This window comes from Corapipo altera, unplaced genomic scaffold (genome assembly GCF_003945725.1).
Source record: "Corapipo altera isolate COAL_440 unplaced genomic scaffold, ASM394572v1 202, whole genome shotgun sequence".
Lineage (NCBI taxonomy): Eukaryota > Metazoa > Chordata > Aves > Passeriformes > Pipridae > Corapipo > Corapipo altera.
In genome coordinates this window covers 274,288-286,776 of record NW_020884980.1, presented here as the reverse complement: position 1 = coordinate 286,776, position 12,489 = coordinate 274,288, and the positions used below count along the sequence as shown (strand labels likewise).

At 59.6% G+C, this 12,489-nt stretch overlaps 1 protein-coding gene across 4 annotated transcripts in view; it reads right to left on the bottom strand.

Moving 5' to 3' along the window:
- KIF21B (kinesin family member 21B) overlaps positions 1-12,489 on the bottom strand; it is a 40,830-nt gene that overhangs the window by 11,158 nt on the left and 17,183 nt on the right. For all 4 annotated transcript variants that reach the window (XM_027665750.1, XM_027665751.1, XM_027665748.1 and 1 more), the window contains exons 5-27: positions 12,346-12,480; positions 11,843-12,010; positions 11,222-11,337; positions 10,433-10,628; positions 9,315-9,504; positions 9,140-9,203; positions 8,127-8,351; positions 7,778-7,859; positions 7,170-7,287; positions 6,705-6,896; positions 5,888-6,087; positions 5,623-5,730; positions 5,127-5,195; positions 4,509-4,738; positions 3,965-4,112; positions 3,672-3,866; positions 2,799-2,900; positions 2,512-2,677; positions 2,144-2,204; positions 1,788-1,845; positions 1,134-1,339; positions 591-665; positions 328-441 (exon numbers count right to left, since the gene is read on the bottom strand). In XM_027665750.1, coding sequence (XP_027521551.1) covers positions 328-441; positions 591-665; positions 1,134-1,339; positions 1,788-1,845; positions 2,144-2,204; positions 2,512-2,677; positions 2,799-2,900; positions 3,672-3,866; positions 3,965-4,112; positions 4,509-4,738; positions 5,127-5,195; positions 5,623-5,730; positions 5,888-6,087; positions 6,705-6,896; positions 7,170-7,287; positions 7,778-7,859; positions 8,127-8,351; positions 9,140-9,203; positions 9,315-9,504; positions 10,433-10,628; positions 11,222-11,337; positions 11,843-12,010; positions 12,346-12,480 — 3,218 coding nt within the window. The remainder of the gene's footprint in view (positions 1-327; positions 442-590; positions 666-1,133; positions 1,340-1,787; positions 1,846-2,143; positions 2,205-2,511; positions 2,678-2,798; positions 2,901-3,671; positions 3,867-3,964; positions 4,113-4,508; positions 4,739-5,126; positions 5,196-5,622; positions 5,731-5,887; positions 6,088-6,704; positions 6,897-7,169; positions 7,288-7,777; positions 7,860-8,126; positions 8,352-9,139; positions 9,204-9,314; positions 9,505-10,432; positions 10,629-11,221; positions 11,338-11,842; positions 12,011-12,345; positions 12,481-12,489) is intronic.

Sequence of the window (12,489 nt, the reverse complement as noted above, 5' to 3'; positions counted from 1 at the left end):
TGAATGCCAGTCCATCAGCTTCCTGTGAGCCCTCACCCCCTCACCCCATCCTGTTCCATCGCCTTTCCGGGGCCCCAAGTCTGGCACTGCCCTGTCTCCAGGCAGAAGCCAGGAGTGTGACCTCAGAGGGGGCACAGTGGGCAGGAGCACAGCGCTGGCACAGCAGCTGCTCCCTCACAGGGAGAAGCAGGGGAGGTAAAGTGGTGACAGGACAACTGGCTGGAGCCAACCCAAGTCCTGGTGCTCTTTTTTGCCCCACAGGGTACATGTGTGGTGTCACGGTCTGGGTCCCCCTCACTCACACACTCCCACCCCACCAGGACTTACTTATCCAAGGCAGACCCCTGGCTCTGGGTGCTCGTCAGGCGGGAGAAGACGTTGCGGTCGTTGCGCGGGCGGGTGGGAGGGGAGGAGGGAGGTGTGAACCCAATGTCTGCAGGCCTGAGCCAGGAAGGATCAGAGGGACACGACTCGGGAGCTGCTCACTTGGCACCAGCAGGGCCCAGCAGAGCTGCCCAGACAGCATCCTTCCCCACTCAGCTGGGCCACCCAGCCTCCCCCACCCACATCACCATCTCTCCCAGGCTCACCTGGCAGGTTGCCCACGGTCGTAGGATTTCCGCCTTGTCAGGGGAGAAGTGTCTGAGCCTCGGGACTGCCTGGGACTGAAACGAGGGAACAGAGCAGGGTGGGTGCCTGCCCTGCCCTGGGATCCCTCCACACTGAACACCCATGTCCTCCCCCACAAGAGTAAATAGAAGTTGGGCTGCCCTGGAGTCACAATCACACAGTCAGAGGATGCCTCAAAGCAGCCCTGAGTGCGGAGGCTTTTGGCAGCCCAAGAAGGTTGATAACCAAGAGCAGGGAGTTGGGGACCTTCACACATCCCCTTCTTTCCCTCCTCCTGAAGCACCCTCCTCTCCATCTGCAAAGGATACCAACACACTCCTCGACACTCTCCAAGTCCCACTGGAGAAATCCACCACTGCTTGCTGTAGCCAAGCCTGGATAGATGCTGGACTGGGCTCACCTTCACCCCTCTCCACCTCCACAGGCCAGACACAGCTTCCCATGGGCTGGTCCATGCCTCCACGAGCCTCCCAGTGCCCAGAGACCCATCACCCCATGCTCACAAGGTGCTTCCTCGCGTGGGCAGGCTGACGGTGCGCGACACCTTCTCCTTGTAATAGGGGTCTCGGATGGAGAAGCCGATCCCATCCTCTTTGATCTCCATGAGGGATGCCAAGGACTTGGTGATGTTCTTGGTAGAGACGTCCAGCGTGGGTCCCAGACACTCAGCTGACACCGCCTTCATCTGCCCCGAGAGCTTGGGCTCTCCCTAGAGCAGGGCAGAGGGCTCAGGGCTGGGCAGCGGGAGCAGCCAGTGCTGTGGGGTGGGGAGCTCGTGCTCTCTGGCCACAGGAGGCTGAGCTCCCCCAGGTCACACTGGGATGCCCATCACAGCCAGCTCTCCATGCTCAGAACAAACATACTGACAGCCTATACAGAATATTGGCTGCTTCCACTTCTGCCCTGCACAGGGTCCTCCTGATGCCACTCAGATCCCCAGGGCTGATGTGGTGGGTGTTTCCCAAGTTTCTGGTATCTCAGGACCACAGTACCAGGAGATCTTGGTTCCTCCCATCCAGGGATCAGCCATACTGCCTATGGCAAGCCTGGTTCCCCAAGGTTCAGGCCACAGAGCAGAGGCCTGGAGCATTGCTGAACATCCTTCCATCCCTCCTCCCATTCCCTGTGACAAGGGCCACACAAAAAGGCCAACTAACCTTGAACTTGAAGTCATCCTGGCTTGCTGAGCCCTTCATGGTGAAAGACTGGGAGATGCTGCAAGCAGAAGAGAGCAAAGACAGATCTTCACTGCCAGACTCTCTTCAGAAAGCTGGTGCCACTGGTCCACTAGACTCCTTGGTTTCCCCCCTGCTCCCCAGCACCCGTTCTCCAAGGAATGATCACATCTTCACTTCCCACTGGTGTCCAAGAGACATCTCTGCTCCCCCCACCAAGGGCTGGGCACCACAGAAAAGCTCCAGCGGGGCTTTGTTTATCCTCAGGGTCCCCTGAATGGCACCAGGCATCTTGCCCCAGGCACCACCAGCTCAGGCAGCACCAGGCTGGTGCTTACCTCCCATCTGAAGCCAGGCTGAACTCTGAGACCTCCTCATCCGTGCTGGTGTAGCCGTTCTCTGCGTGAGAGGGAGGCAGCGCATCAGCAGCGCAGAGGGGACCCCACAGTCCCCAGCCCCATCTGAGCCACACAGTGGAGGGGACACCCCAGGCAGCTGTGAGGGGTGACCCCATTCCTGGTCCCTGTTGTTCTGGTGGCCAGGACACACGGCCCTACCCAGCATCACCCTCGAGGCAGGGTCCCAGCCATGGCACCTCCAGGTGCTTCCTGGAGGGCCAGCACAGGGTGGACACCCCACCCCACCCCACAGGCCAGTGGATGAGCACACCTGGCCTGAGGATACACGTGCCCAGCCCAGGTCCCACCTTGCTGGACGTTGTGGATCAGCGCCTGCAGCTCGGGGTGGGACTCAGCCTTCTCCCGCAGGGCGTCCAGGATGGCGTGGTTCTGTGAGGAGCTGGCCACGTCTGTCTGCCGCAGCCGCCCCTCCAGCAGCCGGATCTGGGCCTCCTTCTGGGCTACCTGCAGCCCCTGGGGAAGGACAGCCACACCGGGGCTCAGGTGGGTGTCACAGGTCCCCACCACCAGGTCCCCACCCTGGCACGCTGTGAGAAACCCTGTCACGCTTCCACCCCCCAGCCTGGCCCTGCACCTTGTCGATGGAGGCCTTCAGGAAGTTGTCCAGCAGCAGCCGGGCTTCGGCCAGGGAGCAGGAGCTGATCACCACCGAGGTGTCTGTGGAGTCCAGCTCCTCCTGAAACGTGGAGAAACAAGTGCTGGATGCAGCAGCGGAGCTTTGCCGCTGGACACAGGATGGGCAGAAGGGGCTCCGTGGCCAACACGGCACCTCCATCATCCTACAAGCACTGCCCAGTCCAACACTCGCCCTCCCCAGTCTGCCCAGTGGCTACTGGGGAGATCTGGCCATGGGACTGTCCAACACAACCTGCAGGGTTTCTGCACTGCTACAGAAATTCTGGGGCCAACACTTAATTAGACACCGAACAGATACCAGGCTCACCTGAATACACAATGCAAAGCCTAGTGTGAATTAACAGCAGCTCTCCTTCCCTGCCAATCCCCCAGGTGACAGCTGGGGACAAACCAGGGACAGCACACAGCCTCCCTTTTGGGCTTCAGGCACTGAGGGGGATCAGGAGCTGCACAATGGCACGCCCAGTGTCACAAACGGACACAAAACCTGGATAGCTTCTGCTGGGAAAGAAATCCAGTCCTCTTAGAACATTTCCAGCACATGAAGCTCCTATGGGGACGAGTGACCACCAGCACCATGGGCAGGATGGGGGGCCACAGCTTCCCTACAATTCCAGGGCAGTGGGATGACAGCAGCTTGTCCAGGGACATGCAAGGACCTGCCAGCACTCCTCTCCACAATTAACCACCTAATGAGAAGTGACTGTGTGGGTGCAGCCCCAGCGAGTGTGACACAGCTCAGAGGATGCTCCTGCCACAGAGAGATGCTCTCGCTCTCCCCCTAACAACTGGGCCCAGTCCCACTGCCCACCTTGGTCTCCTCAATCTGCATGATGGTGGCCTGGCAGTCTGAAATGCTGTCGTTGATGTAGTCAATGTTGGCCCCCAGCACCTCAATCTCCTCATTCAGCTCTTGCAGCCCTTTCTGTTCCATGGGGCTCTCTGCCTGCAGCTTCGCCCGCTTGCCCAGCAACGCCTCCTGCAGCAGTGACAGCTCCTCGCGTTTCTGGGGGAAAAGGGAAGGGGGATTGGCACTGTCTGCACAGCCTTCCCCCTGTCCTGCACCCACCACCCGGCCCTCTCCATCCCCAGCACCACGGCCACCTTGATGAGCCTCTCCATGTCCGCCTCGAGGTTGACGATGGTCATCCTCTGCATGACGATGTCGAAGATGCGCCGCTCCAGCGACTGCCACTTGAGGCGGGCAGCTTTGCTGAAGGTCTGGCTTGAGCCCTTCTTGGGGAACTTCTTCCTACAGCCAGAAGGGAGAACAGGCACATAGGCAGCCAGCCACACCGTGCTGGAGAGCTAGGCTTGCCCCAGGAGGACGCTAGGGCTTTGACTGGCCAGAAGCAGAGGAGCCATCTGCATTGTTTGTGGATTGCCCAACTTTTCCATTGCCCCTTAGCAAAGAGGGAAAAGAGACGAGCCCAGCAGGGTTTGTGCCATGGCATTTAATCCTTGTGGAAGGCCAGCCCAGGCGACAGTCAGTCACACTCTACCAGCACAGCCTGTCACAGGGTCATTAGTTTAATACAGGTCAAGTGCACACTAAGAAGCCAGCCTTCAACCTCTGCCACCAGCCAAAAGCCAGCCATGGGGATCCCTGGGATGCCTTACTGTCCACCCACCCAGCCCCTGCCCTGACCTGGCAGGCCGAGCCCCGTTCACAGAGGACGAGGTGTCTCCCAGGAAGTTGTTGATTTTCCTGTTCCACTGGCGCACGATGCTGGAGACGGAGCGAGCACCGGACTCGGGCTCGGAGGAGGTGGTGCTGGCCGAGACCTCTGCGCCCGAGTCCAGCATAGCCGGCTTCTGGCTCGTCCTGCCCGCCACCCGGTCTGACATGGGCTTGGCCAGACGGCGCAGCGCTGACACCTGCCCACGAGGAAGGGCAGAGCAGAGGGTGTCAGCTGGGCACCCCCACCCAGCCCAAACCTGTTGATGTCACTCCGTGGTCCCCATGGGACCAGGAGCGGCAGCTCTGTAGACCCAAACCCATTTGTGCCTCATGGGTTTCCCTCTCCTCCCTCATAGCCCACCCCTGCCACCACGCTCTGCTGTCCAGGATGAGGAATTCTGCTGCTGCCTGCAACCATCTCCCACGTGGTTCCTGAGCCACCAAACCCCTCCCACCCTTTTGGGAACCCCACTCCCAGAGCTGGCCCCCTGTCTAAAGGACAGGGTTTCTCTGAGCCAGGCACTGGGGGCCCAGTCCTGCATGGGGGGGTCTGGGACCTGTGTGGAGACAACCCACTCCCCTCACCTCCTGGGTTTTCCTCCGCAGCACTATTTCCTGCTGCCGCTTCTGAGACTCCAGAGCCCTGATCTGGAACTGCATGAGAGAGAAAGAAAAAAGACACCCCTGGGGTCCTGTCCATTCACCCCAGTGATAGCTTCAGTCCCAGGGCTCCCTTTAGCACAGTCTCACTCCTGATCCTAACAGCGAGCAGGTTCCCAGCCTCAAGCTGGCCCTGACTGCACGTTGACTCCTGCACACAGCAGGGGAGGGAGGCCACAGCATCCCCCATGACTGCAGCAGAAGCTGAGGGAAGGCTTCGGGAACCATCCAGCCAGGTGTGCTGTGCTGGGGCTGCACAGACCCCAGCGAGGCCATGAGCACAGCAGGGCCCCAAGCTTCACCAACTCGAAGTATTTATTGAGCACCTGGAGTGCCAGAGCAGGACAAACACCACCCCCCCCAGCCAGGCCAGCCCCCCTGTACGGGCACACTGGTGGCACGTGGTGAGCTGGGTTCTCACCTCCTGCCGGCGCTGCTCCTTCTTGAGCTGCGCAATCTCCCGGTTCCTCTTGGTCTCCACCAGCCGCCGCCGCTGCTGCTCCTCCCGCATCTGCTTCATCAGCGCAACCTGCAACGCAGGGTTCCGTGTGCCCCGACTGCCCCGGGGCACCCGCCCACCCAGCAGGCAGATGCTCTGCACTTGCCACCAGAGTGGAAAACATTGCTCCGAGTGGGAAGCCAGACTTGTTCAGGGGATCCCTCCCTGCCCTGGCACATCCAGGTACCTTTGCCTTCTTCATCTCGGCCACCTCTGCCTGCAGCTTCCGCAGCTCCCGCTCGTAGCGGGACTGGTTCTTGAGCAGGCGAGCGTGCTCCTTCTGGGCTGCCTGCAGCTTCTGCAGGTCCCGGTTCATCTCCTTCAGCCGCTTCTCATAGTCTGCTTTGATCTTGTTGGCTTTCTCCTCTGTGTAACACTCCATGGTGCCTGGTGGGTGAGGAGAGGGTTTGCAACAGCCATGTACCCTGGGATCCTCCTGCACCCACACACTCTGCCTGGACACACCAGGCATTGCTTCCTCCCTGTCCCACCATAGCCCCCCTCACCCCGCTGTGGGCTGGGGTCTGTCTGGGGATCCTGCTGGAAGGGCCCAGCACGGGGTGGAGACTGCTGGGCTGAGCTGTGCCTCCTGGAAGAGCTGCAGACTGAGACCCAGAGCCACAGCATGGGTGACCCTGCCCTGTTTAGCCTGGAGATCAGCCACAGCACAGGGTCTCTTGCCCCTCAGTTTCCCCAGGTGTCCTCACTGAAGTGGTGGGGGCTCATGAAGTGGTGCTCAGTGCTACAAGAGGCTTTGCCTTGCCATCCTTCTCCAGCACCAGCAGGGTCCAGAGCTCTGTGCTGACTGGTCCTGCTCCCACAGCAAGACAAGCAGGGTCTTGGGGGTCCCAGGGACTTGAGCAGAGGCAGAGGATGACAGAGCTCTACCAGAGCCAGTGTCACATGCCAGGGGTGGATGCTCTGACTCTGAGTCAGCTGGGCAGGAGTGGGAACTGGGGCCTGATGCTGCAGGGGTGGGATCCCACAGGTGAGGTGGTTCTCACTGAGGTTTTGCAGGACCCGGTCCCGCTCCAGCTGCGTGTCCCGAATCTTGTTCTGCAGTAGGATCAGCTTCTCCTCGTACTGATGCTTGAGGGTCTGCAAGCGCCGCTGGCTGTTCTCCAGCTCATCAATCAGCTTCTGCTTGATCTCAATCTCACAGGTCAGATCTGCCAGATCAGCCTGGAAATTCACGGCTGGAGGCAGAGGGGGACAATCAGGCTGGGAGGGGTGGGGAGCATCGCTCCCATGGCCCCACTGAGCCACAGCACAAGAAGAGGGCAGAGGAGCTGACGGGAACCCACATTGCTAGAGAGCAGCACCACCCCAAAGAGCGCTGCAGCAACCCTGGGGCTCTTCCAAGTCCCCCACAGTCCTGGGGTTCTGCCTTCCCAGGAGCAGAGCTCGTTGCCAGAGACACCAGCAATGCCCCCACAATGCCCAGGGCTGCACACAGATCTCCACTTTACCCTTCTCCTCTGCATCCGAGTCTGAGTCCACCAGGCTCTCTTCACTGCCCGAGTCCTCATCTTCATCCTCACGCCCATCCTCTTCCTCACAGCCACTCTCATCCTGCTCCTCCTCCTCCTAAGAGACAAGTGCCTAACATCAGCCTGCAGCATGGCCTGCTCTTCTCTCTGCAGCTCCTCCCTCCTCCAAACTTGAGCTCACCCTACAGCAACGCCCCACAGCCCCCACAGTGGGACTCAGCCTCGCACACCGGATGACCAGGGGCTGCAACACCATTTCTGGACCCCTAGTGCACACTGCTGAGAGGAGCAGCTCTGTGCCCCATCCATCCTTGCATCCATCCCCTCCCAGCTGGGCAGCCCTGCATTGCCCAACCCCCTTCACCTATGTCAATTGAAACCAAGCCACCAAAAATGTGGACCCCTCGCTCCACAGCAGGGCTGGCTGGGGAGCATCCAATTGCCCCCTGCTGCAGCATGGAGTCCTCAGCAAACGACCCTTCCAACTTCCTTCAGGGCCAGCCTGGGCTTGGTCCCTGTCCCATGTGGGGCAGTCACAGTGCTACACACCCAGACAACCCCTCGGTATGAGCACGATGCCCACTCACCTCCTCCACCTCGTTCTCATCTGTCTCCTCCCCGTTGTCCTGCTGCAGTTTCTGCTGCTTCCTTAACGCCTCCTTCTCTGGGCTAAGGGGGGAGCAGAGCAGGGTTAAGTCCCAGTATGAGGGAGCCTGGAAACAGGTCCTGCTGGGACCACCCTCAGCCACCTGCTTTTCCCCCTCTGGGGAAAATGAGCTCTGGAATTGTGTGGTGGGCAAAAAGCAGGCACCAGCAAGGCAGGGCAGGGAGGGGAACCCAGACGTCCAGGTGGATAGGTGAAGCAGGATACCCGACACCACAAGGACCAGCCAAACCCACAGGCAGCCTCTCCACTCCCCAAACCTCTGCCTTCACCTCTTCCTCTGCTGCCTCCGCTCCTTCTTTTTCAGGCGCTCCAGGTCCTGCTTGGCCCGTCGGAGGACATCGGAGGCCTCCGAATCCACTGGCCCCGCGGGGCTGCACAGACCTGCCAGGCCAGCAGCCGGGGAGGAGCCCATGGAGTAGGGGGGCCGGGCAGACGCTCGGGACAGGCTGCGGCGCAGGGACTCGTTCATGGACTCGCTCTCCAGAAGCTTCGTTCTAGGGAGTGGAAACAGGATGTAGTCAAAGAGGGGCCATCCCACTGCCCCCAGTTTGGGTTGGGAGGGACCTTAAAGCTCATCTTATTCCAACCCCCTGCCACGGGCAGGGACACCTTCCACTAGACCAGGTTGCTCCAAGCCTCATCCACTTGCAGGGGTGGGACTGGCACAGCAGCTTTGGGCAACCCAGTGTCTCACCACCCTCACAGGGAAGAATTTCTTCCTAACTTCTAACCCAAATCTCTCCACTTTTAGTTTAAAGCTGTTTCCCCTTGTCCTATTGCTATGTGCTTAAAAAAAAAAAAAAAGAAAGAAAAAAAATCACTCTCTCTCTTTTTTAGAAGCACCATTTAGTCACTGGAAGGGGCTCTAAGGTCTCCCTTCTACAGACTGAACACGATGTGTTTGGATGGCGTAAGCCAGGGATGGATCCTCTACTAAGCCCTTCCAGGTAATGATGGGTCAGAAAGTCACAATGCTGCCAGACAGGGTCCCAGGATCATGCAAGAGACTGGGGTGGACCCAACTTTTTGGGGCCAGCAGTTCCTCAGAGACCCCAGGCACTCCCAACAGGATCACCCCCTCCATCAGTGCCTACACCAAGGACAACAATGGCCAAAGCACTGCCCAGCACCAACACTGGGCCTCCTACAATCCCCTGTAGCAGCAGTGCCATCAGCTGCTGTTCCACGGGGCTCACAGCTCACCCTAGTGACGCTGGAGGCAGCGAGCTGTGAGACACCCAGGCTCGGACCCCAGTGACACACCAGCCCTGCACCCACTCACCTCAGCTCTTCAATCTCCCGGATGTAGTTCTGGATGAGGGTGCCGATGGCTTCGTTACCATCCCCTGCAGGGGCAGAGGCACAGGCGGGTCGAGGCAGGCACAGGCTGTACCACAGACCCCAGCCCAGCCGTGCTGCCTGGTGACCCACCGTGCCATGCGCTAGCCAAGCCTCACCTGCCTTGGCCAGCATCAGGTTGGCCTCCTGGCTCATGAGGTAGGTGACCCTGCTGTTGATGGCATCGATGGCCTCCTGCATGGCCTTCACCCTCATGCGCAGGGCGCTGTTCTCCTTCTGCAGCATGGTGTTCTCGCGGAACAGGTCGCTGTATCCCTCTGCGCCGTCCTCCCCGATGACTCGCTTGCCCTGTGGGACAGGAGGGAAGCCCCTGAGTGCAGGGTGAGCTGGGACACAGGGACCCACCACTGCATCCCTAAGGGCAACCCCAGACACCACAGCAGGGACAAACCTAAGGACCAGAAAAGTCTGAGCTGAACAGGCAGAGGGTGGGAGATGTTTCAGGGCTTCTCCCTGCCTTAGCACTCCCAAAACCTGCCCAAGGTCCTGCTTGTCACAGGCAAGGCACTGTCTCTTAAGCCTCCTGACTCCTCTAGACATTACCCCTATCCATAGGGGCAGGGGATGGGAAGCAGGAGGGTCTGTCCCACTAAACCTGCCCCAATTCAAACATGAGGAGTGGGGCTTTCTGCCCCTCCCTCCGTCTGCTCACCAGGCTCACTCCATCAGCTGGGTTTGCCTGGGGTGGATTAAATTTTCCTCACAGCACCTTGTGAGACTGTGTTTGGGATCTGTGCTGAAAACAGCACTGATTCCACAGGGATGATTTAGCTCTTGCTGAGCAGGGCTTGCACAGCACTAAGCCCTTCACCCTGCCCCACCAGCATTAGGCCAAGGGCATAAAGAAGCTGGGGGAACACAGCTGGGACAGCTGCCCCCCACTGACCACAGGGATATCCCAGACAATACAGTGCTATGCTCAGCATATAAAGCTGGGCAAAGGAGGAGGAAGGGGGGGGATGTCTGGAGTGTCGTCCCAAGTCACCATTACACCTGACAGAGCCCTGCTGTGCTGGGGATGGTTGAGCATCTCCCTGTGATGGGACACGGGGAATGAGTTCCTTGGTTTGCTTTACTTATCAAACTGCCTGTATCTCAACCCATGAGTTTTCTGTTACTCTCCCCAGTTCTCTCCCCCATCCCACTGGTGGGGCAGTGAGTGAACAGCTCCATGGCTGGCCAGGGCAGGGTTAGGGCAGGGTACAGGACCACTCACTGCCTTGTACTCCATCAGTTCCATCTGCAGGCGGGCGATCTCGGCCCGCAGGGCACTGATCTGCTGGCTTGTCTTGTCCTGGTTCACCACCACTTTGTTCTTGATGTTGCGAGCCCGGTTGGCGTATTTGAGTGTGTTCAGGGTCTCCATGAAGTCCCGGTCAGAGGGGCTCACACAGGCAATCATGATGGTTTGGCTTGGGGATGATGCAAGGGCAGGGTGAAAGCCAGTCCCCCCCACCCTGTAGCAGCTCAGCAGCTAGAAAGCCAGGACCCAGCACAGGCCCCATGCCCCCAGACACCCATCCTGGATGGGGAGCCATCTATGTTTTATAACCAAGGTATAAAATGGGTTCATCCCTCCCAGAGCCACAGCACCCACAAGACCATTGAAGCACCACATCGCACAGCACTGAGCAAAGGCAGCTCCCTCTGGTCAACCCACCCATTCTGGGATTGCCAGGGAAGAACTGACTCTTCGGAGAAGTGGTAGGAAATTCAATCCCTCCCATGCAGGGCACCAGCACCTGCCAAGTCCCAGATCTGTGAGGGCTCAGGAGGGTTTTGCATCAGCTGATTCTGCCAAAGCTGCCAATTGCACCTTGGGCTGATGAGGAGCCAAGGCCTTCACATCTGCAGAGTCATGCCATGCCTGGAAGAAGGTATCCCCTCCCCACTGGGCACCCACGGGAGTGCTGAAATAGCTCCTGCATGGCTTCAGAGCCCCTCAGCCCTATCTTCAGAGGGACAGTCCCTGCAGCCCTAGCCCCAAGCTCAGCCCCCCCCTTACCTGTTGCCCCCAAGAGAATCCTGCAGCAGGCGGGTGAGCTTGGAGTCGCGGTAGGGCACGTGCACGACTTTCTTGCTCTGGTCTCCGAGGGCACTAATGACGTTCCCCAAGGCCAGCTACCAACACAAAGGGAAGGCCCCCAAATTCAGCCCTAGCTGAGCATACAGCTGCCACACAGCCAGCATGTCAGGCCTGGGGCATGCACTGTGGCACAGGTTTGGGTTGCACAAGGGGGAGGCGGGGGGCTTCCCTTGCCAGTCTCGCCTTCCCCCCTCTTCCCTGGCCTGTGCCTTTCTCCCATGCTGCACTGAGAAGCAACATCGAGCCCTAGAGTGGTCTTTTTAGCTCAGATTAGCAGACCTCACACTTTTGGGACTTGCACCCCTGTGCCCAGCTGAACCCCTCCCACAGCCCTGCCCTCGGCAACAGAGCTGTGCTCTCACCACTGGCACTGTGAATATTCCTGCCCTCAGGGCCGGGCAGCACGAACCCCAGCCGAGACAGCAGCACCCCAACAGTGCAGAGCAGCTCCGGGCAGCACCCAGAAGTGTCTCAGGCTCCCCCAGGCAGGCTCTGCCTCCCTGCTCCCCCTGCCCGCCGGTGCCAGGCTCGGGGTCGTACCAGCCCGCAGTTGATGGAGATCCCTTCCTTCGCCCTCTCGCCGGTTGCTCCCGTCCGCTTCAGCCTCTCTGAGCCAGCCAGGTCCACAAAGTGAAACTTGGCTGTCAAGGTCTCGTACTCGGTGGCGGGCTGGGATCCATCCAGGAGGCCAGTCACCTCCCCGTTCACCTGCAGCCAGGGACACAGGAAGGGTCACCACCGCAGACCCGGAGCGGGCAGAAGGTGCTTTGGCTGCACTCAGATGTCAGCAAGAGCCTGAGCATTCTCCCTCCACATCCAGCCCCTTGGAGATGGAGACAGGACTCCATGGCTCTGAGCCATCCCTGGGCCAGATCATCACTGCCTTGGATCAGCTCACCCTCAGCTCCCATTAAATCCTAACACTGGCTAAGACTGGAAAGAAGACAGATTTCAAACCCTCTCCCCTTCCCAAGGGACCTCCACGCATTGCCTGGGTATGGGGCCCAGAAACAGCCTGGCCATGAGGCAGCAGCACATCTCACCAGCTCCGGGCGGGCACACACTCTGGTCTGGCACAGGTGAATGGTGAAGATGGCGTGGGACCGGGAGCTCTGCACGTTCATCTGGGTGCTGGCGGTGGTACGGGAAAGAGCTCCCTGTTTTAGGCACTGGATCAGCTACAATGA